Source organism: Sceloporus occidentalis, unplaced genomic scaffold, assembly GCF_023333645.1.
Source record: "Sceloporus occidentalis isolate IW3139 unplaced genomic scaffold, rSceOcc1.0.p SCAF_199, whole genome shotgun sequence".
NCBI lineage: Eukaryota > Metazoa > Chordata > Lepidosauria > Squamata > Phrynosomatidae > Sceloporus > Sceloporus occidentalis.
Window position 1 is genome coordinate 57,052 of NW_028317179.1, and position 26,948 is coordinate 83,999.

The 26,948-nt window shown below is 46.4% G+C and overlaps 1 protein-coding gene across 2 annotated transcripts in view; it reads right to left on the reverse strand.

The window, feature by feature from the left end:
• The window catches only part of LOC149278144 (serine/threonine-protein kinase MRCK alpha-like), an 81,094-nt gene that overhangs the window by 22,539 nt on the left and 31,607 nt on the right, over positions 1 to 26,948 (reverse strand). For both annotated transcript variants that reach the window (XM_089502295.1, XM_089502294.1), the window contains exons 4-17: positions 26,197 to 26,292; positions 24,850 to 24,998; positions 16,489 to 16,582; positions 14,704 to 14,904; positions 13,510 to 13,758; positions 11,932 to 12,011; positions 10,390 to 10,556; positions 10,034 to 10,150; positions 7,183 to 7,188; positions 6,043 to 6,176; positions 5,154 to 5,396; positions 4,867 to 4,977; positions 2,997 to 3,244; positions 892 to 997 (exon numbers count right to left, since the gene is read on the reverse strand). In XM_089502295.1, the coding sequence (XP_089358421.1) occupies positions 892 to 997; positions 2,997 to 3,244; positions 4,867 to 4,977; positions 5,154 to 5,396; positions 6,043 to 6,176; positions 7,183 to 7,188; positions 10,034 to 10,150; positions 10,390 to 10,556; positions 11,932 to 12,011; positions 13,510 to 13,758; positions 14,704 to 14,904; positions 16,489 to 16,582; positions 24,850 to 24,998; positions 26,197 to 26,292 (2,001 nt within the window). The remainder of the gene's footprint in view (positions 1 to 891; positions 998 to 2,996; positions 3,245 to 4,866; positions 4,978 to 5,153; positions 5,397 to 6,042; positions 6,177 to 7,182; positions 7,189 to 10,033; positions 10,151 to 10,389; positions 10,557 to 11,931; positions 12,012 to 13,509; positions 13,759 to 14,703; positions 14,905 to 16,488; positions 16,583 to 24,849; positions 24,999 to 26,196; positions 26,293 to 26,948) is intronic.

The following is a 26,948-nucleotide window of genomic DNA, read 5'->3' on the forward strand; positions in this document are numbered from 1 at the left end:
CTGTCTGGTACAGGATTGGCTGCGATGGACACTGTCTGGTACAGGATTGGCTGTGATGGATACTGTCTGGTACAGGATTGGCTGTGATGGATACTGTCTGGTACAGGATTGGCTGCGATGGATACTGTCTGGTACAGGACACAGTCAGAATGCGTAGTTCAGAATACACCACCATGCGCATGATGTGGACATAGATCTGGGTACTCAGAAAGAATATTTTGATATTGGTAGCGATGCTTTCAGCATACGGACAATAACGCCGTGTGATTTCCCACGTACTGAACGCCGAGCACCACTTACAGCTATTGGCCCTGCATCGCGATCTCTTTCCTGCGGATAATTTGTTGTTTTGGTGCAGCTTCATAATTGCACCGTGTAACTAATTAACGGCATGATACAGCAGTGAAAGCATGCAATTTGACGGTGATTACGGGGCATGTATGTACCAGCTGTGCTAAACACGCTAATTACAGGGAAGCCTAAGTGGTGTCAGCGGAGTTCCAGAAGGAAGAGAGACCGGATGACTTTTCCTACCGGACACGGGTCTTTGCGAGTTACTAAAATACTAATATTAATATTATTTATTAGTAAAATATTAATGTGCGCTCCCGCTAACGATGAGATGGTCACGTCTGGGAAGATCATGTGATTCCACCTGGAATATCTATGGAAGTGACGCTCTCGGGTTCCCCACCCGTGTAACGGCGACTGAAGGGATGCGTCGGGGACCCGGTGACGCTGGTGGACGGCAGGCGTCACTCGTCAGGGGATGCCAAAATGAAGAAAGTACCGGAACCCCCTAGCCAATCGCTTTGGAACTCCATAAACTGACAGTCCTACATCTCCCCAAAAAATCATTTCTACAGGAAAATCTGTGAGCGAGGCCCCTACCTTGTCCAGCTCGTTGGAGAGCTTCTTGTTTTCTCCTGTTAGTAAGAGCCGCTCGCGCTCAAACTTCTGCTTAAATTCAGCTTCGAACTCTTCCCGCTCGCTTTGGCTGAAAAAAGAAAGAAAAAAGTAGGTTGTTGAGGTCAAAAGCAAACCGATGATAACAGTTGTGTTAAAGGGACCATAGATGTGATTAAAAGGTCGCCCTATGGCCAGGGTCGGGCGGGGGGTGACTAGGTGGTCCTGGCACTTTATGGCCAGTGGCCACCAATGAAGCACATGCAGCCACCAGCTGGTTACACGCAGCCGCACATTACGTGGCTACACTCGCGGTGCGTGGCCACCCATACCCAGCTCGCGGTCGCACGCGGCAGAGCGCAATCTGCCCCCGGAAAGCAGCATCAGTAAGTACGCCGGTATATAGGCGTCCCTCCGGGTCCCTCTAAACAACCCGATCACATGTGAAGCGATGTGCCTCCAGCTCCTGTGGGGTTAAAGCTCTCCTGCGCATGCACTGCCAGCTTGTAACACCAGATCCCCCCTCGGCTAAACCTCACTGCAGCTTCAGCCTTTAAGAGCAGCAATCAGGCCGCCTTGGGTTCTGTTTAGACGTAAATCTGTCTGGTTAACATAAAACAGTAATTTAGAGATTTGTCCCGCTGAGCACTTTGCCCTTTTTAGGCTTCGGGAGAAAGACAGCGTAATTTGGGATTTAAATACCCAGCTGGTTAATGGCCGCACTCCCGACGCGCTTTACCCTAATGTGTGTGTATATATATACACAGATCTATAACGATATATATATATACACACACCAGTATATAATGCAAAGCTTTGGAGAGCGTGCGCGGTTGGTCACAGATAGAAGTGAAGATAGTACATGTGGGTTACACAGGAAAGGTATATCCGTGTCTGGAATGTTACATACGTTCTACATACAATAATTAAAACCCAGCACAGAGGCTTCACACGCAAACATTCGTATATATCTACGATTAACTCAAATCCAAGATGGAAGCAGGATTAATAAAAACACATGGCAGTGCTAGAAACAGATGGCATGGAAGACATACGGGGTAAAGTGAGTAGTAGATACGTAGAATAAACTTCCAGTGGAATTAAAGAAGTTTGGGATGTGTGGATAGCTATGGTAATAATTAATCACATGATCTGTGTATTATTATTCCCTAATGTATACAGCACTGTATACAATAATAACCCCCAGCACTGTATACGGTAATATAACCCCCAGCGCTGTATACAGTAATATAAACCCCAGCGCTGTATACAGTAATATAACCCCCAGCACTGTATACAGTAATATAACCCCGCGCGCTGTATACAGTAATATACCCCCCAGCGCTGTATACAGTAATATAACCCCCAGCGCTGTATACAGTAATATAACCCCCAGCGCTGTATACAGTAATATAACCCCCAGCGCTGTATACAGTAATATAACGCCCCCAGCGCTGTATACAGTAATATAACGCCCCCAGCGCTGTATACAGTAATATAACGCCCCCAGCGCTGTATACAGTAATATAACGCCCCCAGCGCTGTATACAGTAATATAACGCCCCCAGCGCTGTATACAGTGATATAACCCCCAGCGCTGTATACAGTGATATAACCCCCCGGTGCTGTATACAGTAATGTAGGTTATTGCTGACAACAGCCTGGTATTATCTGCAGATCTGGAGCCGCCGTTGCTGTCAGTCATGTGATATTTTGGGTGACTTTCCCTCCTCAAACACCACACTGAGCTGACGCTTTATGGCAATGCTAATGGGGTCCGTTCCTCCACAGACTTTCAGAGTGTCTTTCTATTATTCCCCACAGGCTGTATGGTAAGGAGTCGGGGGGGTTTGTCTAGTAGATTGGGGCTCAGATAACAGAGCGAGAAATTGTGTTATTACTAAGATACTGGTAATAAAATATGGTGGGAGTTAAAGCATTATTTAAAGGTAATCACCTGGGAAGGGAAGCGTAACATTAATCCATTCTGATCCTAAGCCCTCCAGAACGAGATTTCTATGCCCTTCCCTGACATTGTGTGGAAAGCGGGTTCTGAGGAGGCATTGTGAGGTTATCGGACTGGTACTTGCCTCTCCCTGCGGGTTTTCTCCTGCTTGTCCTTCAGGATCATGATCTCTTTCTTGAGGGTGAGCTGCTGGCTCTCCGCGTCCCGCAGCTCCTTCTTCAGGTTCTTGATCTCGGTTGCGTGCAGAGCCTCCCTCTTGGAGAGTTCCTCCTCGTAGAAGACGCTCTTCTTCTCCAGGTCGCTCCTGAGTTTGCCGATCTCCTGCTGCTGTTCCGAGCTGCTGGCGCCAGGAAAGTGGCCGACCTGTTTTTGCTAGAAGGATAAGAAAGTAAGCGAAAGCATTCTATTTACGGCCCTCCGGACTCTCTAGGAACTCTCAGGGTTTGCCCCCGAGTCTCAGAGTTTTTGCCCCAATTTCAGGCTGAAGGGGCAGATTCTCGGGGTCACACAGTCTGGAACCAACTCCCATTCCCATTCTACCCCACTGTGATCATATATAAGGCTCCCAATTGGTGCTTTTGCTACCAGTATGTCGGGGGTTGATATCCCTGCTTGAAAGCAGGTGACTCAATTAAGAGTATCTATAAATAATGACAAATCAATACATAGCATCTTCACGAAGCTTCATGGTCCGCTCATTGAGAAAGTTCCCAGGTATGTCTTTCCCTATCTCTATTCCAGACAACCCTCTGGATCGGTAGGTGTATAGCTGCCAACAAGCCCGATATCACAAAGACTGCCTGGAGGAATCATCCCGCGGATCCTGAGAACAGGTTAAGATGGCTGCTCCCATGATACACCCAGAAGGGGGTTTTTTAACACATATATATATATACACGGTTATTTAATGACATTGCGCAGGTGTATACATTATAAGGATTCATGTGTTTTAAGCATAGACAATAAACCCAAAGCAAACTAAGATGGCGAGAAGGCAAGGAAGCGCAGACCCTTCTGTGGATAAGGGCCGCGGCTTTCTAGCGGCATAATCCCCCCATAGCGGTATAAACAGCGCTTAATGCTTTGTTTACCCCCTGATCAGTCCTCCATATCTGCTCCCCGAGTGCCGGAGGGGTTGTTTAACTTCATGACGTTCTCCAGGCCGGGGGTGGGGGGGGGTTAAATGAAAGCATTGATTCACTGGAGGGTGTTTGCTGAGGACATCTGCCAACCCGCCGACTGCTCACGTGCTCCCAACTAACCCGTGTAGAGATCGGCAAGCAAGGGTCAGCCTTTAAACGGACAGTTTAATGTCCATGACATCCCCATTACTGAAGAACGCATATTAAAGTACTCTGCGAGGACCTCTAACCCTCTGTGAGTGCTTTAGTAGTCATTATTGGAAGCAATAAAATAAAAGACCTGACCTAGAAGTTGCAGCCCTGTTGCTGCAGCTGCCCTCCTCCATAGTCTGACATTTCTTGCAGCTGATTGGCTGCTTGAGGCATTGATTTTAATGGGAGGGCTTGCAACGCATGCCCAGAGGTGACACGAAGCCCATGGGGACTTCAAAGAGCACCCGTGTGTTTTTGCAAAAGGAATACCATGGAAATTTAAATGGACCCCACAGATCACCCCGAGACGGGAATTTTTTTAATGTATCAGTGCCTACTTCTGAGTCACAAGACAATTAAGATTAAAGAAAGAATCATTTCTGGGAAGGATCTGGGCGTTTAACAGAACTATGAATTATGCTTCTAATGCTGCGTTTTGCTACAGTAGCGGTTAATTAAACAGAGTAAGTGGAACGGCACCTTTAATACGTCAGGAATGGTTTCTCGCCCCGTGAGCGTTAAGGCCATGGAGTCCATCACTCACAAGCCGCTCTCATTAACTCAAAAAGTCTGCGACCCTCTACCGTATCTGTAAATCTGGCCTCACTTCTCATGCCCAGCAAGGCTTCCTAATCCGCGGCCGGGACAGGGTTCACTCACTTTGAGCGCCTCCAGCTCGCCCTCCAGCTGCTTCGCGTACTGCTCGCTCCTCTCCCGCAGCTTCCGGTCCTTGGAGGCTTCAGCTGCTGCTGCCTCGGACTGAGCTTCAAGCTGCGAGGAGAAAGACATTCGTTGTGATACAGGCTGGTGCGCCAACGAAACAGCGGCCATCCGAACCCAGCCGGCACCACGATGGACACATAACCAGCCCTCTGCCAGACAGCGACGCCATCTTACTATCTCCCGCGCAGGAATAATCTCCACTTGTTACATTGTTACTCACGGACCTCTTTTTTGGCTCTTTCCGCCCGCCGCAGCTCTTGCCGTAAGCTCTCTACTTTCTGCGCCACCCCATCCATCTCCTCTTCCTTGTCACGCAGCTGACGGACAAACTTCTGCTTGTGGGTGCGCAGCTCCGCCAGCCGCTCGTTGAGCTCGGCCATCTCCTGCGCGGCCTGCTTCCGCTGGCTCTGGGCTTCTTTCAGCTCCTTGGCCTGGGACTTCAACCTTTCACTGGACTCCAATAACTCCTAAACACAGAGGCATCAAGAGGGCATTAAGTGTCTTTTATTAGATACGTTGCACAAACCACACATGCGACGCCTTTAAGGAGCGCTTCAGCCCAATTTTCCCATTAAATGCATATATATATATATATATATATATATATATATATATATATATATATATATAAACCCATTTTGCATGGATTACAGTGCATTTTGCGGCATGTAAATAGGTGCAGGCATTCTTTAGTTATGGGCGTTAGAAAAGGAGACTTCTGTCTCGTGTAACTCCTCCCCCCGGCTGCCTCTACTGAAAGCAGGAAGCGTTCGCCGGTACACTTCCTGCACATGCTCAGTAGACGTTCCGTTCTGAAACCAATAAGGGTTGCAGCAACTAATCACACTGTCTGAACACCGATGTATTCTTAGCACACATGGGATTGGCTGCTGCTTCGTTGCTAATGAGCATGCGCAGGTCGTGTTCCATACTAACGATTCCTCCCAAAACAAGTAAAAATACAATTCTTGGGGGCTATAAACAATCCTTTAGTGGTTACCCATTCCCAGATTACATTGATCTGCTGTCATTAAAGCACAACCCCTATAACTCCAGCTCATCAGCAGCTGAAACAGCGATCCATTGCCCAAGGCGCAGAATGGCCGTCTTCACCTTGTTGAGGTCCTCCTTCTCCTGTTTCAGCATTTTCACTTGTTTCTCAAACGCCTTGATTTGCCGGGAAAATTCCTCCGCGTCCTGCCGCGTCACATCGGTCTTCTCGAGCTGTCGGTTCAACTGGCCGGGCCCTGGAGGAGGAACGGTAAAGGAGTTTAACGGACGCCTCAATACAACGGCGTCTTCACACTTTACGTATTTGTTAACGATGCGCGTTTTCTCGCGGGTTTCACGAATAACGGACATTTCCAGCCATACAAACCACTCAGCTTTAGTTACCCGTCATTAAAAGGGACGTCTTATTAGCGACGGGATACATTTATTATTCTAGATACAATGTACTCAACGAAACTTCACTGGCAACAGCAACAGTAAAAGAATTTAATTCGTTCGTTTTCTAGAAACAAATAAAGAAGCCAAATGTGACGAATTTTATATAAATTACGGAATTTGATGGCGCTATATAAAACAATAAATAATAATAATATATAAATAGATATATTTAGAGGAAATGATTAATCCCTTGGTTTTATCATCATGTCATTGAGTTCCAGTGGGTCCAGCAGGATAATCAAACTAAAACAAATGCTATTTTTTTCCTTGAAAAAGGTAATTTGTTTTCAAAAAAGTAAAGTTGCCGATCGCCTGGGATTCTCCGTCCAGCCCCACAATAATTTCGCTGTGATTCCATAGGAAAAAATGATCGCTCCGGGGATGAAGAGGTTAAGAAAGCTGAATTACTCTTTATCAGATTGCGTTTCTTTATCCCCAATACCCAACTATTGCGTGAAATACGGGTTGTGGCAGATTGTGGCAACAGGGATGTTAATGATCTGTTTTTCATTGTGTATTGGGCGTGATATTGCTTGTTTAGCCAAGAAAAGACCCCAAACTATTACCCCAATTATTCAATGAATATGCGACCCCCTGATATCCCTTTAGATTGAAAGTATAACGAGCAATAATCGAAGGAGCCGATCTGTAGCGAGAGAACAGATTTGGAGGTCTGTGAAATTCCAGAAATATTAAATATTAGCTCCTTGTGGAACAGCTTCTTCTAAGTTTAGTCACAGAGGTTCAACACCAGCCGTCTCTAAAGAGAGCGATAAGATGTCCGTTTAAAGGGCTACTGGTGACGTGTGACTTGTGCCCTAGGAGCGCCGGCGGATGCCTAGAGTATTGCGTACAGTTCTGCAGCGCTCAGCTCCGCAAGGATATAGACATTCAAGAGAGAGTTCCGGATAAAAATGATCAAGAAAGACCGAGGGGTCTCAGTATGTGCGGTCTTGGGGAGAGAAGAGAGTGGATGAGCGAGGCCATGCCAGAAGAAATGTTTGGACAAGAGGTCACCATCTAAAACTTGGTCAGAGGTTTAGATGGAATGTAAGGAAGTTTTACTTTACTGAGAGGGTGGTTGATAAGTGGAACAGCCTCCCAGTAGAAGTGGTAGAGGGTAATACAGTGAGGGGATTAAACATGCATGGGATAGACATACGGCTCCTGAATCTAAGACGAGACCAACGACTGATTAAGGAGGAACGTGCAGATTAGACGGGGCCTCCTGTACTTTGTATTGTACTTGGTCCGGGTCCCATGGGTTTAATTGTTTCCAGATCAGAGGGGCTTTAAACAAGTAAAAGCGCGACTGCTGAGCCGCCACGGACCCTGCTTTCTAAATAAAATAAGCGCGCCGCGCAGAAAATACAGAGAGCGAGAGATTTGGCAGAGGCGGCAGACAGGAGTGCGCCTGGAACGCCGCCGCCGCTATCTGATCGCCAGACTTAGCCGACACTCCGAGGAAGCACTCAATACTCTCTCCTTACTGCATCTGCACCGCCGCAGCGAAACGGGTGGAAAGAGTGGGTTTTAGGGAGCGCGGGAGATTTCCTGAGCGGCAGGGAGCGTGTTTTGGGGCGAGCGCCTCCAAGGTCACCGACAAAGAGAGGAAAGTTTAATCGCAGTAAACCGACAGCGTGCGCGAGCCACTTCTCTGCTGTTATCGTTCACATACTTGGCACGCTCTGGGATTCCTCCGAGCCGAGTATTGGAAACACATGCCTGGAGCGCTGACAGGCAGCAGAATTCCGGCTCCCTGCGCCGGGGCTTCTCCGCAAACCGTAATCGGCGTCCATAAAAAAAAAAACGGGCAGGTGGACAAGCGTTCAGTCCCTTTAACCCCTCACACCCTGGATCGGTCATTACAGCCACGATGAGTGCTGACTTTTACGTTGCTGAGAAGGTAGTAGATACATGGAACAGCCTCTCACACACGTGCTACAGTCTGAAATCAAGCTCTGTATATAATGTTGGAACAATCACGTCAATAGCGTATTTTATCATATTCTGCCAGTTGATCAGACATCGCTCGCCAGCCCGACGTATGATTCAATGTTAAGATTTCAGGCAGCTTGTAGACCATTTTTTACACTTTGTCTGTAAAAGCCGCTAAAAGCCCACCTATCCATGAGAGAGGCAGACAGCCCCCATCCTAACACCCTCAGCCGGCAGCCTGAAGAAACCATTTCTTCTCCACTTCGTCCTCGCTGCAATCAAGTCGACATTGCCCAAGTAGCCACTCTCCTTACGTCTCGTAGAGACCGAGCGTCAGCTTCTGTGAGCGGAGCTCTCCTCTCCTCCTGTACATGCCTCACGTGTGTTACCGTCTTATCCCTAGTAACAGTGTTATGGAATCTGCTGGCGTTCTATAGATTCATGTAATATAAACACATCGTTACATAAAGACTCGAGGAGGCCAAGACACCGGTACTCAACACAAGCTGACCTGAGTCCTAGAGGCTAGAAATGGCTGAATTTTAATGGAATCTTTCCATGGGTGTACAGAGGCCTTTATCACTCCCATCACTCCTGTGTGCCAATGGCCCTTTATCACTCCCATCACTCCTGTGTGCCAATGGCCCTTTATCACTCCCATCACTCCTGTGTTCCAATGGCCCTTTATCACTCCCATCACTCCTGGGTTCCAATGGCCCTTTATCACTCCCATCACTCCTGGGTTCCAATGGCCCTTTATCACTCCCATCACTCCTGGGTTCCAATGGCCCTTTATCACTCCCATCACTCCTGTGTGCCAATGGCCCTTTATCACTCCCATCACTCCTGTGCTCCAATGGCCCTTTATCACTCCCATCACTCCTGTGCTCCAATGGCCCTTTATCACTCCCATCACTCCTGTGTTCCAATGGCCCTTTATCACTCCCATCACTCCTGTGTTCCAATGGCCCTTTATCACTCCCATCACTCCTGTGTGCCAATGGCCCTTTATCACTCCCATCACCCCTGTGTTCCAATGGCCTTTTATCACTCCCATCACTCCTGTGTTCCAATGGCCCTTTATCACACCCATCACTCCTGTGTTCCAATGGCAGTGGACCCCAAGGCGGTGTATAATGACGGTAAGCACATAAGGTCAACCCCCTAACATATAGGCGACCTAGGTAGGACTAGGGGCCACATCATCAGGTTTTCTCCTAAAAGAAAGCAAATGCTTGCAAGAAGGACAAAGAGAAAGAGACGGGAGGGGGGGGGCTAGAAAACTCCGTACCAGTTATATTACATATTAATAGCGATACATGCCTTCTTTATAGCCGCCGTCTCTACGTTATATTAAATTGAATCAAATCCAAGGGGACACGAGTGAAAATGATTTTTGCTGCTAATACCACGAGACCCGACACATATATCCGGACTGCGTGAGAACGTCCGTGGGCTCCGGCGTTCCTTCACAACGAAGCACATAATGCAGAAACATTTTATTACTCTAACCGAATGGAAACTGGCGGCCAGAGAGACCATTCCGCTTCATACGGCGGCGGGGGGGGGGCGCGAAGACATCGCCTCCGTACAGGACTTGGCCGTAAAACCTCCTCCCGTATCCCTGGACTATGACTGTAAAGCCCTTTTTAAAAATGATTAAAGGAAGCATTTGGAACGGCTGGGGGCTGGGGGGGTTTGGGCTTTGGGTTCGTACCGTGGGTTTTCAGCTTGTCTATTTCCTCCTTCAAAGACTTGATTTCCAAATCCTTGCTTGCGGTGACCGGACCATCGACCGCAGAATACTGAAGAGCCTGGACAGCCTGCGTGGACTCTGAGAAGATAAAACACGGAGGACACACAGTGAACATACAGCACGCGTGGGATTTAAACACGCGTGGGATAGACATGCGGCTCCTGAATCTAAGACGAGACCAACGACTGATTAAGGTTTGAGTCTCTACAGCAGGAGAAACGGGCAGATTAGACGGGGGCCGAATGGGGCCGCTGTTAACGTGCGGCAGAGGGTTGGGAAGCCGCTCCTCTCTCCCGGGATTGGGATAACGCGCTCACCCTGCAGCTTCCGGCTCAGTTCCAGCTTCTCCTGTTCCAGGCGCCGTATCCTCCTCTCGTACGCCTCCGTCGCCAAACTGTCTTCCAGGGTCCTCTGAACGGTGGCGTCCAGGTCTGTGCTGGATGTCCCAGATGCCTCTCTCAGCGAGCGCCTATCCGAAAGTACACTGGGGGGGAAAAACCAAACACGCGTCGGGTGTCACACGGCTGCATGGTATCTAAGAGGTTCCTTTTTTCAGCTATAATGAATACATTAACTGGGGGCATATATACGAGCGGAGGTATATGATTTAAACGCTGGAAATATCTCCGTACAGGAATTAGAATAGGAAGGTGGCAACCTCAGGTTGAGTGGATTAATTAACACAGATTCTGCCACAGGCTGCCACCCATCTCAGCTTCCAGAAGGTCAAACGGAAAACTATATGGCTCCAAAACAAATACACTGCTTGGAAAACACAAGCTATTACTACTACTACTACGCTATTACTACTACTACTACTACTACTACTGCTAATACTACTACTACTACTACGCTATTACCACTGCTAATACTACTACGCTATTACTACTACTACTACTACGCTACTACTACTACTACTACTACTGCTAATACTACTACTACTACGCTATTACCACTGCTAATACTACTACGCTATTACTACTACTACTACGCTACTACTACTACGCTATTACTGCTAATACTACTACTACGCTATTACCACTGCTAATACTACTACGCTATTACAACTACTACTACTACGCTATTACTACTGCTAATACTACTACTACTTCTGCTAATACTACTACTACTACTACGCTATTACCACTGCTAATACTACTACGCTATTACTACTACTATTACTACTGATATTACTACTACTGATATTACCACTACTACCAATACTACTGATATTAATATTACTGCTACTACTGCTATTACCACTACTACTACTGATATCACTACTACTACTACTACTGCTATTACCACTACTACTGATATTACTATTACTGCTACTACTACTACTCTATTACTACTACTACTACTGATATTACTATTACTGGTACTATTACTACTACTACTACTACTGTTATTACCACTACTTCTACTACGCTATTACTACTACTAATAATACCATTATTACTACTACTAATACTATGCTATTACTATTACTAATACTACTGCTATGTTTTAATAATAGTTTAAATAAATGTATTTATTTATGCTGAGATAACCATTTATAATTAAATGTCATTAAAACCCCCCAGAATGCCCTCTCTAGTTCCCAGTATCAATCCTTCACTAGCGTGGAGTAAGAAAATGCTCTTTTTATCCAGGCAATGTATTTCATTTCGAGACCCTATTTAATATCAAAATAACATCAGAAAGGCTAACGCTTTGTTATCGATGTTATAGAGTGAAGGAGAATACGGCAAATTTCACCAGTGATGACACGAATACCCCCAGAACCAGACACGCGACAGAAAACTCATCCCCTTCGCCTTATCGACGATCGATCGTTACTCCCGCAGGCCACTCACCACTCGCTTGTGTAAGTAAATCCCACAAATGGAAGATGGTGGCCGGAAAATCCCGTGTGTGTCGGCGGCGGCATGGTCTCCTGCGGAAGAGGCCCGGGAAAAGTTAGTCTACGATCTGTATCTGCGCCGCGCGATCCGTATCACACGTGTATCTGTATCGTTATCTTTAGTCTGAGCCGATAACTTTTATTATTGGGCAAATATATTAAAAATACGTAAAAAAAGTCAAAGAGGTTTTCCGTCACCGATGCTTCCGTCTGACGAAGACGCCTCTAAAACCCTGAATGTTTATGCGATTTTAGATCTTTTTCTTTTGTGGAAAAACTACAGGAAGTTGAACTCAAAACTCCATTTTCTATTGAGCTAACGCGGTGGGTGACTAAAAAAGGACTCAATGCTTAGGGGCCCAAATCATTAACAGCCAAAAAACAGAGGGCCACAAAGTAACATGTACACACTGCCATGGTCCGTGCGATATCACCTTAAGAATATACTACTGTTCAAAAGTTTGGGGTCGAAACAAGGAAATTTCTGACTGTAACATAATCGCAAAAAGGGTTTTCTAACCATTAATTAGCCTTTTAAACTTAAACTTGGAACACAACGTGCCATTGGAACGCGGGAGTGATGGGAGTAATAAAGGGCCATTGGAACACGGGAGTGATGGGAGTGATAAAGGGTCATTGGAACACGGGAGTGATAAAGGGCCATTGGAACCCAGGAGTGATGGGAGTGATAAAGGGCCATTGGAACACGGGAGTGATAAAGGGCCATTGGAACCCATGACTGATGGGAGTGATAAAAGGCCATTGGAACACAGGAGTTTCCAGCTAAAATAGTCATTTACAACATTAACCCCGTCTGCGCTGGAATTCTAATCCATTTCATGTTATTTTAATACAAAATCTGCTTTTCTTTCAAAAGCCAGGAAATTTCTACGGTAGTTTTTAGCTAGGAATACACAGCATGGCCATTGGAAAAGGGATTTAGAGTTAAATAAGTTAATTTCAGGGCAGTTTTAGCTCGTGGGCTTCTCATCAGTCCAGATGTTTAAAACTGGAAGGAAGATTTTTCAACCCCATCTGCTTCCAAGCGGCTGCGCGGCGGAGCCAAGCGGAGATTCTGTAACCGGATGAGGCAGTGATTGTAATGATCAGCCGAACAAAACAAAAAAAACTTTGTTGCGCTCCTGTCCCAAATCCAAGCCAGATCTACCCCAAGCGCCGGCCAGTTTGCTGTCGTGCCGCGTAAAGATTTTTGTTTCTCTTGTTTTACAGGGGAAAATATAGTAAAATAGAACTTAAAAATCCGCTACTGCCCTACAATATCACCAGAAACAAGACGATCTGTAACCGGCCACCCCTGCATCTGCCTTCATGGCACCGTGAAGAGACGCTGTACAGCTTGGGAACACCCAGGTGGGATAGGGATCAACGCTAGGGACTCCCCCGGGAAATACGGGACTGTTGGCAGGTATAGAATTAGGTTTGTGGTGGCTACACACAATAAATGTATTATGGCGTTTGCTATACGAGGCAGCTTCATTATCCCGAGCAGGACAGACGGACTTGGACTTACGCAGTTCTTCAAGCAGTCGTCATCAACGTCGAAGTTGGACGTGTCTGTCGGGCTGCTGACGTCGGGGATATAAGGCGCTTCGCAGTTGCGGATGTTCTCCCAGTCGATGCCGGCGAAGAACGGGTGATTCTTAAAGTCTTCGATGCCGTTCTGACCCAGCCGGTGCTCCCTGCTGCATATCAGCCTTCGGATTAAGTCCTTGGCGTTTTCGGAGACGTCCGCTAATTGAGTTGGAAACTGGAACCGCTCCTTGAGGACAAAGCAAGGTGGGACAAACGGGTGAGAACTGGTTACTGTGCACAACATTCCAGCTGTGGTCAAGCAGGGAATTATCTCTTTTGAGCTGCAATGCCTATCCTGCTTAATTAGACTCCGGTATAATTCGTGTAATAACGGGACAATAATGATATCGTTTCTGAATTAAAACCTGCCCGGAATTGGTGATTCCCTTATGGCATATTACTGCCTTGTGGTCACATGGTACCAAAAGGCTACTATGAGGTTGCCATAGCAGCATAAAAAGAGCATTAACGTTTCCCTGCTTGCTGCGTGTTAATGTTTTGTATCGGTAACATTTTATATTTTCAACGCATGTTACATGATATCATTTAAAACATGAGAGAGAGAAAAAAAAACAATATAATGACATTTCGGATCGAAATAAAGTATCACTGATCCAGCGAGCTAGTTATAGAAGCCTATCTATTACATGATTTGATTGGTTCACCCACCGTATTAAGCTGCTCCTTCCGTTAAATGGAAGGTGATTGGCTCTGACAGCCCTCGTAGGAGGAGTAAGGAGTAAGGGACACAGGTTCGGGACAAGAAAGGAACATTTCATGCTGATGACCTGAATGTCTCTTAAACGCAGACTTAAAACAGTATGGCGAGCGCATGGCCAGCCGCAAGCGAACGCTCCAAGGGCCCATCGGGATCATTTCGGAGGCTCCCCTGCAATAGGCGATTCCACACATTCCTGGAGATGTTCAATTTAACGCACTTATGACTTTTTAAGCCTCATTAATTATGTAACTATATCATCTTGAGAATAAGAAAAGTTTGTAAATGTTTCAGAGAAGCACAAAATAACTTTTTTTCACTACTGCATTTTTTACCCTTCAGGTTGCATTATCCATGGTGGGAAAAAAACAAGATGGCGAGCCAGCAAGATGGCGAGAAAACAGCGATGCTTACTTTATGGTTCATTATCTTCCCGTACGTCTCTACTAAAGACTCCGCGTAGAACGGCGTTTCTCCGTACAGCATTTCGTACATGCAGACCCCGAGAGACCACCAGTCACACTCCGGCCCGTACTTCCCCTTCCCGTCTTCCATGGCCTGCAGAATCTCAGGAGAGATGTAGTCCGGAGTCCCGACGGCCACAGACGACTGGACCTAGAAGGGCAGAGGTCACTCATTACGACTGCAAATCGATCTAGAACCCGCAGACCAATTTTTATTTCCATGCAGGGAGATTCAAGATCCATCACACTCAGCATCGTGTAAACCAACAACCCTTAGGGAAAGTGTGAGTGGGAGATACAAGTATTCCCGATGACCAAAAGTTCATTATTTCTGCTGAAAGACAGAATATTTCACAAGGATAATTGCTGATGTGGCTACGGGAGTAGGAAGGAACCCACAATCTCTCCACGAGTCTTCTTGACCATACAAACTCAACAAGGTATCTACTAGACCAAACGAATGCTCCAAGGGGTTTCCTTTACTATACAGACCCTCCAGCAGGGTCAACTCAGCTCTCCACCCTCCCGAGCTCGATAAATGAGTATCGTTGATTTGGTAATAATAACACCTAATATTCAGCAGCCAGTTAATTCCGAGAGCGAGCGCTAAAAAAGCATTTTGAGTCCCACTGGGAGAAAGGAGCTATATAAATACTACTTGTTATGTTATGTTACTTGACTATACTAACTCTCCAGGGGGTCTTCCTTGACTATACAAACGCTCCAGGGGGTCTTCTTGACTATACAAACGCTCCAGGGGGTCTCCTTGACTATACTAACTCTCCAGGGGGTCTCCTTGACTATACTAACTCTCCAGGGGGTCTTCCTTGACTATACAAACTCTCCAGGGGGTCTCCTTGACTATACTAAACTCTCCAGGGGGTCTCCTTGACTATACAAACTCTCCAGGGGGTCTTCTTGTCTATATGGACTATCCTGGGGGAGACAGAATCACTCAAAGACTTGCCTGAGTTTCCAGCTAATCACCTAAACAGTAACTCTGTATCTGAGCTCTCATGCTTCTTCTGAGTTTCCATTATACCCAATATGATCCCCTGTGGCAGGGGGTCCCGCAGACCGGTGAGCTGCACTCACGCTGATATTACAGCCTCTGATTACAATTGTTGGCCCACAACATTAAAACCAGGTAGTTGCATTGATTAAGGGGTTCCAGTACATACTGACCATCAGAGTGTATAATATGGCTTATAGTTTGATGGATTTGAATGTGGCAGCGCTATAGCAGCGGAGCAGTGTATACTGTATACGGCACCAAAAAAAAAAAGCCAACCGTTAAGCGGTGAGTGCTCTGATTTTTTTCATTTTTTTTTATTAGTTTTTAATTCCTTGTTTTTAATTTATTTTTATTTTATTTTTTAATTCCTTATTTTTAATTTATTTTTATTTATTTTTTTAAATCCTTATTTTTATTTTTTTATGTTTTATTTATTTTTGTACTCCTTATTTTTAATTTATTTTATACTACTATTTTTAGTTTTAACCTTACAACTAGGTACCTTTGAGAAGAACCGTGGTCTACTCTGAGCTGTATCAGGCAGTATCTGGTAAGGCACGAGAGATCAAGAGAGAGGGGGATGGAACTTGTACCCAAAACATGGCTCCACGCATGCAGGAACCTCAAGAACGCAAACACTTTAAAACAAAAGGGACCTGCCGTTTAAAAATCAATTTGCGATTAAAGACGCGCAGTTAAAATTCGGAAAGAGGAGCCTACCGTGCCATCCTCCATGAGTTTTAAACAGGAGCCAAAATCCGCCAGTCGAATGTGTCCATTCATATCCAGCAAGATATTATCCGGCTTGATGTCTCTGGAAATAAAGAAAAATATATATATATTTTAAATTAAGAAATATCTGGAGATGCAGAGATTATTTACACGACTTGATACATAATAAAATAGGGACTCAGAAAAGGTTAAAACTTAACTTTTAACTACATAAAATAAAATATCTATATACATTGTATAGCTGCGTAGAAATAGCTACAATCTAGCTGGTCCCTGCGTCCCCTATAGAACGGTAAGCGGGTCCCACCCAAACCCTTCTCGTATTCTTCTAGTTCCAATAAATGTTTGAGGGGTACTCCTTTATTTTCTGGATAGGACTAAGAGAGACTTAGGTGGGTTTTTGTCAGATTTGACTTGAAACATAAATAATAATCATAAAGAGAGAACACAGACCTAATACCCTGAAACGTTTATTACCATTATTAGAACCCAAACTATTTCACTGGCAACGCAGCTCTGTGTATTCCTGGCAAATAAATATTCTAACTGTCATTGGGAAAAGAGAAGGCGGCACATTGTGGGGGGCGACTCTTCACCTATACATCATGCTATTGGCTCAGAAATGTATAGGTGAAATGTCAAATCTGCCCCCCACCCATTACCTAAACCACGTAAAGACTAAAAACATGGCTGCTGGGTGCCTCTATAACCCTTTCCACCGTCACACCGCTGGGCACACGATACAGCGTTCTGGGAAGGGAGTGCGCATGCGCAGTGTCCTGGGCAGCCATAAGCACCGGGAGCCTATATTCTCACTTCTTATATATAGATTTTATAGCAGTTTCGCTGCATGATACATATTAAACATATTATACTTCCCTGCAGCAGACCCTGTCATCTATATAATGTCATAATAATAATAATACTGGTAATAATAGTAATTAATAATAGTAAGAAGAAGAATTATAATGATAATAATATTATCATCATTATTATAAATAAAAATAATAATAATTAATGATAATAATTGATAATAATAATTAATGGTAATAATATTATTATTATTAATAATTAATTGATAAAAATAATTAATGATAATTAATAATAATGGTAATAATATTATTATTATTATTATTAATAGGCACTTCTTAGTTAATGATCATGGATAAAGTTCCTGTGTATATACTCTGCCGAAGCTGTGTGTTTGGGGCAAAACAAACTAAATCCTGCGCCCCTCTGTCCATAATGAGCTACCAGCAATTTCTCCATTATGGGAACGGGCTTGTTTTGTCGCAGAAGACATCACATGGAGGGCGGCCCATTCACTCAGATCAATGATCACCGAGTATTCTGGAGCCCGCAGAACACCCCGGCCTGAAAGCGGCTCGCGGGGGGGGGGGGGAAACGGCTTACATCAGCAGATCTGGGCAACAAAGACGGACTATTCCCAGTGACGTCCTCCGGAAACACGCGCATCCACAGAGACGCTTCATCCCGAAAATCTGTTTTATGGAACACGATTCTAATCTCAGGATTAAGAGCTCGAAATAAGAAATATTTCTCAGCTTCCAGATAACTGCTAGCAACAGGGTAGTACATAAGTAGAGCAGCCTCCCAGCAGAAGTGGTAGAGGCTAATACAGTGAGGGTATAAAACATGCATGGGATAGACATACGGCTCCTGAATCTAAGACGAGACCAACGACTGATTAAGGTCTGAGTCTTTACAGCAGGAGAAACGGGCGACTAGACGGGGGCCGAATGGGGCCGGATGGTTCCTGTTTCCTCCCCTCTTTTCTAGGAGCTGAGAATATTTAATGAGTAGATTATGTTCTTCCTACAGTAACAATGATAAATAGATCATTAAGGACGGAGCCGGGGGGCTATTGGGACAAAGATGGGGGGAGGGGGTGATGTAATTCTGATGATAAGATGTAAAAAAATGATGCGGTCACCGTAGCAACCAATAGAATGCCCCAGCTAATTGGTTCACTGTCACCTTGCACCAGTATTTATTTATACATGCGTATGTGTCTGGGGTGTAAAAAGTGCCAATCCCCCCCAAATTGTTTTAAATAAAAGGTGGTTTTTGTGTTTCTTCCTCGTAAAGTAAATTATTCTTGAAAGTCCATGAGAGAATATTGTCCGATGGCGTTTTCAGACGCAGCATTAAGGAGATAAGCCCCGTTCCCATAACTGATGTCGTTTCGTTATTGGATTGACATCGGGGAGTCAGATTAATAATTTTACGCCAAATTAAGCCGGTTATCGCTGGCTGAAGGATGGGATTCTTATAATTCCTTCTTATTCCTCCCCGATGATGTCAGCTCTGGGGTAATTCTATCTTCTGCCCGGTCCGGCCATCGCTTCGGAGTCACCTCCGCACCTCACCGGGGAGGCTGAGCATTAACTTGGAAAGACGGGACAAGTTTCTAGCGAGTTTCGCCAGCGGCCGTCATCAGGTCGGCCACCGGGGGCCTTAGAAGCCGAGAACAATTTGATACGAGCCACGAAGGCCTCAGCGGGGGCCACGATGGCAACGAATATTCACAGACAGGAGCGGGCTGGTCGCCCAGCGAATGACGATGTAACTATCACTGTCTATCTCCTGCCTTACACACAGTTACAATCATACGACGATGACATCATACATGATTATAAATCAACCCCTACGTGTATACCATCAGAGCTGCCATCGCAACTTTCTGCACTCAGGATCTGCATGATTATTCCTCCCCATTAAGTTATCTCCCCTTATTGTTACGCTGCTGCTATGTTATTGACTGTAGGGACGGGGAAGGATAATGAGTGCACTTCAAAAGAGAAAATGCTGACTCTGCCACAGGCTGCCGCTGATCTCAAACTATCCCTTTACCTTTAAAGTGTTTCCTTTAAAATGCGTCCATATGCTTTTGCCCCTCCCCCGCCCTTAACTATTTTCCTTGCAGGAGATGTGTTCGGCAGAATATATACTTATATGCTTACCGCCGATCCAGCTTAGTGAATACCGGGGAAGGGGGTCTGTTCAGACCCCCATGTACATGCGTGGCAAGAGCTTCCATTGATTTCAGTGGGAGAGCATCTCTGACACTGATTGGCTGCTTCAAGGGGACAACAGAGGGGAAGGGCTGCTGCGGCAACAGGGCTGCAGCTTCTAGGTCAAGTAAGTGATGTATTTTACATACACATATATATATCTTTATGAAGAATGCATGTTGAGAGGGTTAGGGTTCGCCAGAGAGCACTTTAATATACATCTTCTTTAATGGGGATGCCAGGGACATTAACTGCCCCTTTAACCCTTTAAGTAAGTGTAATATGTATATATATTTAAAAGAACTTACATACTTAATGCTTTATTAAAAAAATAAACTTTGGGCAGAGTGATGGGAGTTCCCCTTTACGCTAAAAGCACCTACAAAATCCACACTCGTCGGGCAGCGCTGACGGGCAGTCAGACAGCACGCTATGTCCCGTTATGAGCCCCTGGGCACGGCGTGTTGTGCCCCTGTCCAGGAATGGCAGATATCGGAGTCCCAGTTTGGGCACTGGGATGGTAAGCAGAGCGGTTCATCGCCCGCAGCACAGCATCGTGGCAGCCGGCCAGAGATTAAAAGCTAAAGGCTGCTACCGGTCCGGCTAATTCCCGTCAAAGCTTCAGGAGCGGCCTGACACTGCGTGTCAGTGGCCATTAAAGGCATGAGGGCAGTAAGCTCCTTAGGAATGCGGGGGCCATCTGTGGACGCCATCTGCCACAAAGTCTTGAAAGAAAAGGCTGAAGCGGAATCCAAAGCATTTTCAGCTGTTGCTAAGCAAGTAACTACCTGAAACGCTACCGGCCGTCCTGTGCCGAGAGGGCCAAAGGAGTCAAAGAACCAAAGCAGCAGAACCCAAAAACAGCAGGGCCCTTAGCATACCACCCAAGTCTCCTATTAGTTCATGGGACAGTCTCGATTTATGGCCGTTGCCCCGATGTCCTGGGTAACTGCCACACTAGGGGCCACGGGTCAGCCGGGAGGGGGGCCTCTCTGACCTGGGAGCCCCCCCTGTGGCCACCTCCCGATGCTCTGAAGCTAAGTGTTGGTAGCCGGTCGGGTCTCGCCCTGATCCTGGCCGTCTCCAGTTTTGGTAACCCCCTTGTGTCCAGCCATGCACCCCAACAGTGGTATGGAAGCCTGAGATGTTGGGGTGGGTTTGGCGAGAAGACCTCCTTTTATTCTTTACCATGTAGATTAACAGCAGCATATAGATCGTCACACAACATAAAACTAATGGATGGAGGATTAAAGCTGCTGTCCCACCTACTCCGCTGAATTTAACGCTTTTAGAACTCAATTCAGCATTAGAATTATCACTCCCAGTACCACCGGATGCCCAAATGTTTGCCGGGAGCCCATAATTGTCATGTGACACCCCCCCCCCCAAAAAACTTTATAACTTTTTTTTCTGCTTTTTTTTATGTTGTTAACCCTTCAGATGAATGGATAAAATGACAGACTTTAGCACTAAGGTACTGTATCCCGGCATCTCACTGGAGGGTGCGATTTCTAAGTGGCAAGTCACTGACCCGCCGAACCTGACAATATCTTTAATGAGTCAGTCTGAGACCCCCGTGACGCTGCAGGAGAGCCAGAGGAAAAAGTGGTAAAAACCATAAAAGAATGGAAAAAGTGATGAGTGAAAATCTTAATGAATGATGTAGAGCTCACAAAATAAAACTCTTAAAGGCTAATAAATTGGATGACTTCACTCTGCAGAATTCACTGTAAATGACTGGCAGGATGACCCGTGCTGGGTATGAGGGCATCGCAGGGTTCTACAGCCCCGATGCCAATAATACCGATAGGCCGCAAAGTCTTACTAAAAAAATCTTACTAAAGCCCCGAGCCTAACCAACCCCCTAAAAAGTGCCCCTCTTTGCCCCCCCCCTTAAAGTTGTAAAGGGATTGGCGGTCCAGTTCTGATCCAAAGAGTTAAAAGAAGTGCAGTTACTTTAGCAACCAGTGACATGGTACCGCCTACTGCTCCACCCCTGCCTCTGACTGGTCTATAACCCCGCCCGCCATCGAAGGTGTCCAATCTAGGCGCATACAATTGTGTGGGGGCGGGGCATGCAGTATGGCTACATCATTGTATCCCTGTATAAAGTCACCTGGGGACCCTGGGTCACTGCCCTCGCTCTCCTTAGCCACGCCTTCTCCCTGCCCAATTCTCCAACTACATTTAAGGACACACAGAGCTGGCCCCACCCTTATCTCTGGCTAGATCCATCCACCCCCATGACTATTAATGCCCCTCAAACAGCCAGACCCACCCCCTTGTGTGTGACTAGCCCTGCCCGCTTCTGAAGCCCCTCCCCCAGAGGCAGTAAATAATTTATTCACAAACCATGTGGGGGGATTTAAACCTGCGTGGGATGGGCATACGGCTCCTGAATCTAAGACGAGACCAATGGGCAAGCTAGACGGGGGCCAAATGGGGCCGATCTGCCGGCAGCTTCTATGTTTCTATATTCTCCGACTGCTGTTACTATGGCATTCACCTGCGCTATACTTTTTATGATGGCTTTTTATTGTTTATTATAGTTTAATAACTCTTTCTAGTTAAGCTGTTTCACAGAATTCAAAATCCAGCAGACGTCTAAAAAAAGGAACGTTCCTCATTTTTTTTTCCATTTACCGAAAAATTCTTGCCAAGGAGAAAACGTTTCCACTTAGCTGAAGGTGTAACGGTTTCATGCCTCGCAATCTGTTCTCGGTAATAAACGGCAAGGACTCCTGCGGCTTTAACCGGGCCGGAACGGACAAAAGCCAACATTGTTATATTTTACGTTCTCTGAATATCACGCAGAAAAGGAATCAGACAGTTCATTAAACGTGTCTGCAGCCTCTCCGTAACCCGTGTACAGCGCTGTGCGCACTCCGGGCTTATGAGCCGCTCTGCGTGATCCCAATTAATCCTCCCATTTCCACCCAACGAACCGACCCGGTATCCGCCGGTGATCTGTATCCCAGAGGCAGCCATGCTGGTAACCGACTACAGGTCCCATCATCCACCGCCTGCCCGTGAACGGCAGAATGTCGTGCACCATATCTCTCCATTGTCCTAATTCAGTTTGGCCAGTCCCTCTTTGGTCTCCAAATTCTGTCGCCCCTCTTTCCTCCCCTGATGCCCCCTCTTTTCAAGGAGGTCAGAATGTTTGCTGGGTATTAGGGGCTGTTTTCGTACGGATATACATTTTACAGTATACTAGACCCTGGTTACCCCTGTTGCGCGTCTATTTGGTACGGTCCAGATCTAAAACTCATGGGAGGTCCCTAAACCCATTGAAAACAATGCATTTTGTCATTAAGGGGTTAAGTGAGAGTTAAGCTGAAATATAAAGTATGCCAGAGCTGCCGCCGACCGGAGGTCCGGTGGAAATGTACCCCCGCTTTGCGTTAAGTTGAGATGCGGAGGGCAGAAGGCTGCGTAATATGAAGAGTCCTCTATATAACATGCCAGTGAAGTGCTCAGGGATTATTAGACATTGGGGAGGAATAATATAAAGAGAGAAAACCCATTGGAGCGGGGAAGGAAATAACTGTTTAGGAGGGACAGAAAGCCGGCGGGTTTAGAGATGAAACATGGCATGACCGATGGAATAGGGGGCAGTTAACTAACCCCCAATGGGGCACTTTTATCTTAAGGGGCTTGTTAGGGGTCTACTGATTATGTTTAGTCATCGAGTAACGCACCTGGAAGAAGGGACCCTGAAGGGGTTAAACGGTCACCCTACCTTGAGAAGAAATGTGTATATGCATTCCTATAACCTCAAAGGAGATCCCGTCTGCTTACACCTAGGATGAAGTATTGTGTTGTGACAATAGCACGAGGCACATGGCTGGGTGTAAACTACGGACCCCCGGACCTAAACAGGGGCAGAGGGTCTCCATCTTACAAACACCCCCAGTGAGATCATGACCGCTTCCTCCGGGTCTGAGCAGACCCCCCCTTTCCAGTAAACAGTTTCCACGAATACTTCTTAAAAATATCATCACCGCCGACCCCCCCCCCCCCGTTACATGAAATATTAATGAGTATTAATCGGCAAATTACTGGAGAAGCCCCCCCCCCTCCCAGCATAGGTGAATGCAATTATTTTAACCCCCTGAGTACTGGATAGGAGAGCCTAATATGTCACACAATTCAAAACAGCCTCAGAGCGCTCGGGGTTAATAAGCATTAGTGACCCCGGCAAACGGCCGCACTAAATGATTCATCAGCATTATTATTACATTCATTGATTAGAAACGCATTACTGGAGGGCTGCTGACAGCATGGAAAGTTCTAGAGCACTCCGCGCATGCACACGGTGGGAGGGGGTCTCCTTAGACCTCCCCAAGCCAGCTCTGGATCGGAAAGGCCGTAAGTATACCGCGTGCAACGAGACGCGTTCAGCCCAACACCGGAACAAATGCTGGGGGGGGGGCAAATGCACATAGAGGGGTTTCTGTAGGATGCCCCCCATGAAGCTACGGGGCAGACACCACGGAAATTTAAAGGGACCTCACAGCATTATAACGGTTGGAGGGCACCTTTAAAACGGGGCAGTAACACTGTTAATAAGACAGGCTCGGACTGGCCATCTGCCACAACGTGGGGCAAATACATAGAGCCGGCCGACAGCCCCACATCTCATCACGAGCGGAACGTGTATATATATATCTATATATATATCTCATCAGCAGCGGAATGTATAGCTATATATCTATATATATATATATATCTATCTATCTCATCACGAGCGGAACGTGTATATATATATCTATATATATATCTCATCAGCAGCGGAATGTATAGCTATATATCTATATATATATATATATCTATCTATCTCATCACGAGCGGAACGTGTATATATATATCTCATCAGCAGCGGAATGTATAGCTATATATCTATATATATATATATATATATCTATCTCATCACGAGCGGAACGTGTATATATATATCTCATCAGCAGCGGAATGTATAGCTATATATCTATATATATATATATATATATCTATCTCATCACGAGCGGAACGTGTATATATATATAACACATGACATTTCTCGCACTTATCTCCGGCGTTACTTTACTGCACCGGATGCAATAGGTGATCGTAATGTTACGCAATCGCTACGGACACATATGATCAGGAAACCAGTGGGGGTGGCCGCCTCCCCAATGACATTACATTTATAAAGCGCCACCAGATACCGTAGCGCTGTTACACAGCATCAACATACATAACACATAGTGGTGCAGGAGGAGGGTTCTGCTCCTGTGAGCTTACAATCTATCGCGGGTTGGCTGCGACTCACCGGTGGACGTAGTGAAGCTGGTGCACGGAGTCGATGGCCATGACCATCTCTGCCAGGTAGAAGCGCGCCATGTCCTCGGGCAGCCTGTCTTCGAACTTGCTGAGCAGCGTGAGCAGGTCCCCCCCCACGTAGTAATCCATGACCAGGTACTGCGGGGAGGAAGAAGCACAAGACGTGTCAGGGGTGCTGATGGCTCACTGGTCCACCCCCCCCACCCCCCCGAAGAGACCGGTCAGCCCCCGGGTAACATGGTACTGCAAGGAACGTGCCGGTGTTTGTGTAGCAGGACGGGCTGCTCTGTTTATCTGAGCACCCGGGGCGGAAAAATTCTAAAACTGCCTGAAAACACCAGAATTATTCAGCAAAACAACAGATGAGCGACGGACCGTCACGCGGAGCGGCCATTGTCTGACACGCTTGTTGGTTTTCTTGACAAACGTGGCCTGAAAAGAACAGAGATTCCACGTGGGATACGGGAGCTGTATGCCTATCCCACGCATGTTTAAATTCCCTCTACCACTTCTGCTGGGAGGCTGTTCCACTTAACTACCACACCCTGACCCTCTCATTTTAGACTAGGGCCTCTTTCTCTAACATTTCTCCTCATTTGAAATAAACTAAATTGTTCCAATACCATAACTTGTAAGGATGTTAAAATATTCTGAATTAATTCACCTGTGTTCAGGCAGGGGTTTTAGCTGGGGTATAGCAGGGAGTAAAGCACTAATTAGGATGCTCAGATATCGTTACATACGAGCAGCTCCTGAATGTGTGGCCCTAAGGATCTGCCTGAGATTGGGGCAAAACTCCTGGGATTCGGGCAATTTCTGACAGTCCCTGCGTACAGGGACTACAACTCCTATGAAGCCCATCCATGATAAATGATGCAACGTTCCGCCTGGATCATAAACATTCTGATGAACCCATGGAGATAACTACAGGGAAATGTAGGAGCCACTTGTAACACACGCCTGGCCCCCGGCCACCTGGTATTACCAAGGGCCACGGTATGTCCGGCCTGGAGTACTAGAGGGTCGGAGGCTTAGATGTGGTGTATGGAAGTTTTCTTTATTGAGAGAGTGGTAGATAAGTGGAAGGAACTCTCAGCAGAGGTGGTAGAGGGTAATACAGTGAGGGTATTAAACATGCATGGGATAGACATACGGCTCCTGAATCTAAGACGAGACCAACGACTGATTAAGGTTTGAGTCTTTACAGCAGGAGAAACGGGCGACTAGACGGGGGCCGGATGGGGGCCGATCGGCCGGCATCCGGATCTGTATGAAGTGATGTCGTTCTCTGCAGCTCTTTTCAGCGAGCGACACGTTCTGGAAACAATCAACCTACCAGATAGTTGTCATCCTGGAAGGCGTAGTGCAGCGTCGTGATCCACTGGCTGTCTCCGTTCACTAACACGTCTCTCTCCTCCCGGAAACACGCCGTCTGAGGAGCGCAAAGCACGCGGTTACCAGCGGGAAACACACAGTTATTACGTGTTCTTTTATATCGCGCCGTCATATTCCACAGCGCTGATCTCATCCTATAATGCATACCCTACAGTTCAAAAGTCTGGGGTCACCAAGACATTTCCTAGAAAAGGATCATCTACTCCTGTGTTCCAATGGCCCTTTATCACTCCCATCACTCCTGTGTTCCAATGGCCCTTTATCACTCCCATCACTCCTGTGTTCCAATGGCCCTTTATCACTCCCATCACTCCTGTGTTCCAATGGCCCTTTATCACTCCCATCGCTCCTGTGTTCCAATGGCCCTTTATCACTCCCATCACTCCTGTGTTCCAATGGCCCTTTATCACTCCCATCACTCCTGTGTTCCAATGGCCCTTTATCACTCCCATCACTCCTGTGTTCCAATGGCCCTTTATCACTCCCATCGCTCCTGTGTTCCAATGGCCCTTTATCACTCCCATCACTCCTGTGTTCCAACGGCCCTTTATCACTCCCATCACTCCTGTGTTCCAATGGCCCTTTATCACTCCCATCGCTCCTGTGTTCCAATGGCCCTTTATCACTCCCATCACTCCTGTGTTCCAATGGCCCTTTATCACTCCCATCACTCCTGTGTTCCAATGGCCCTTT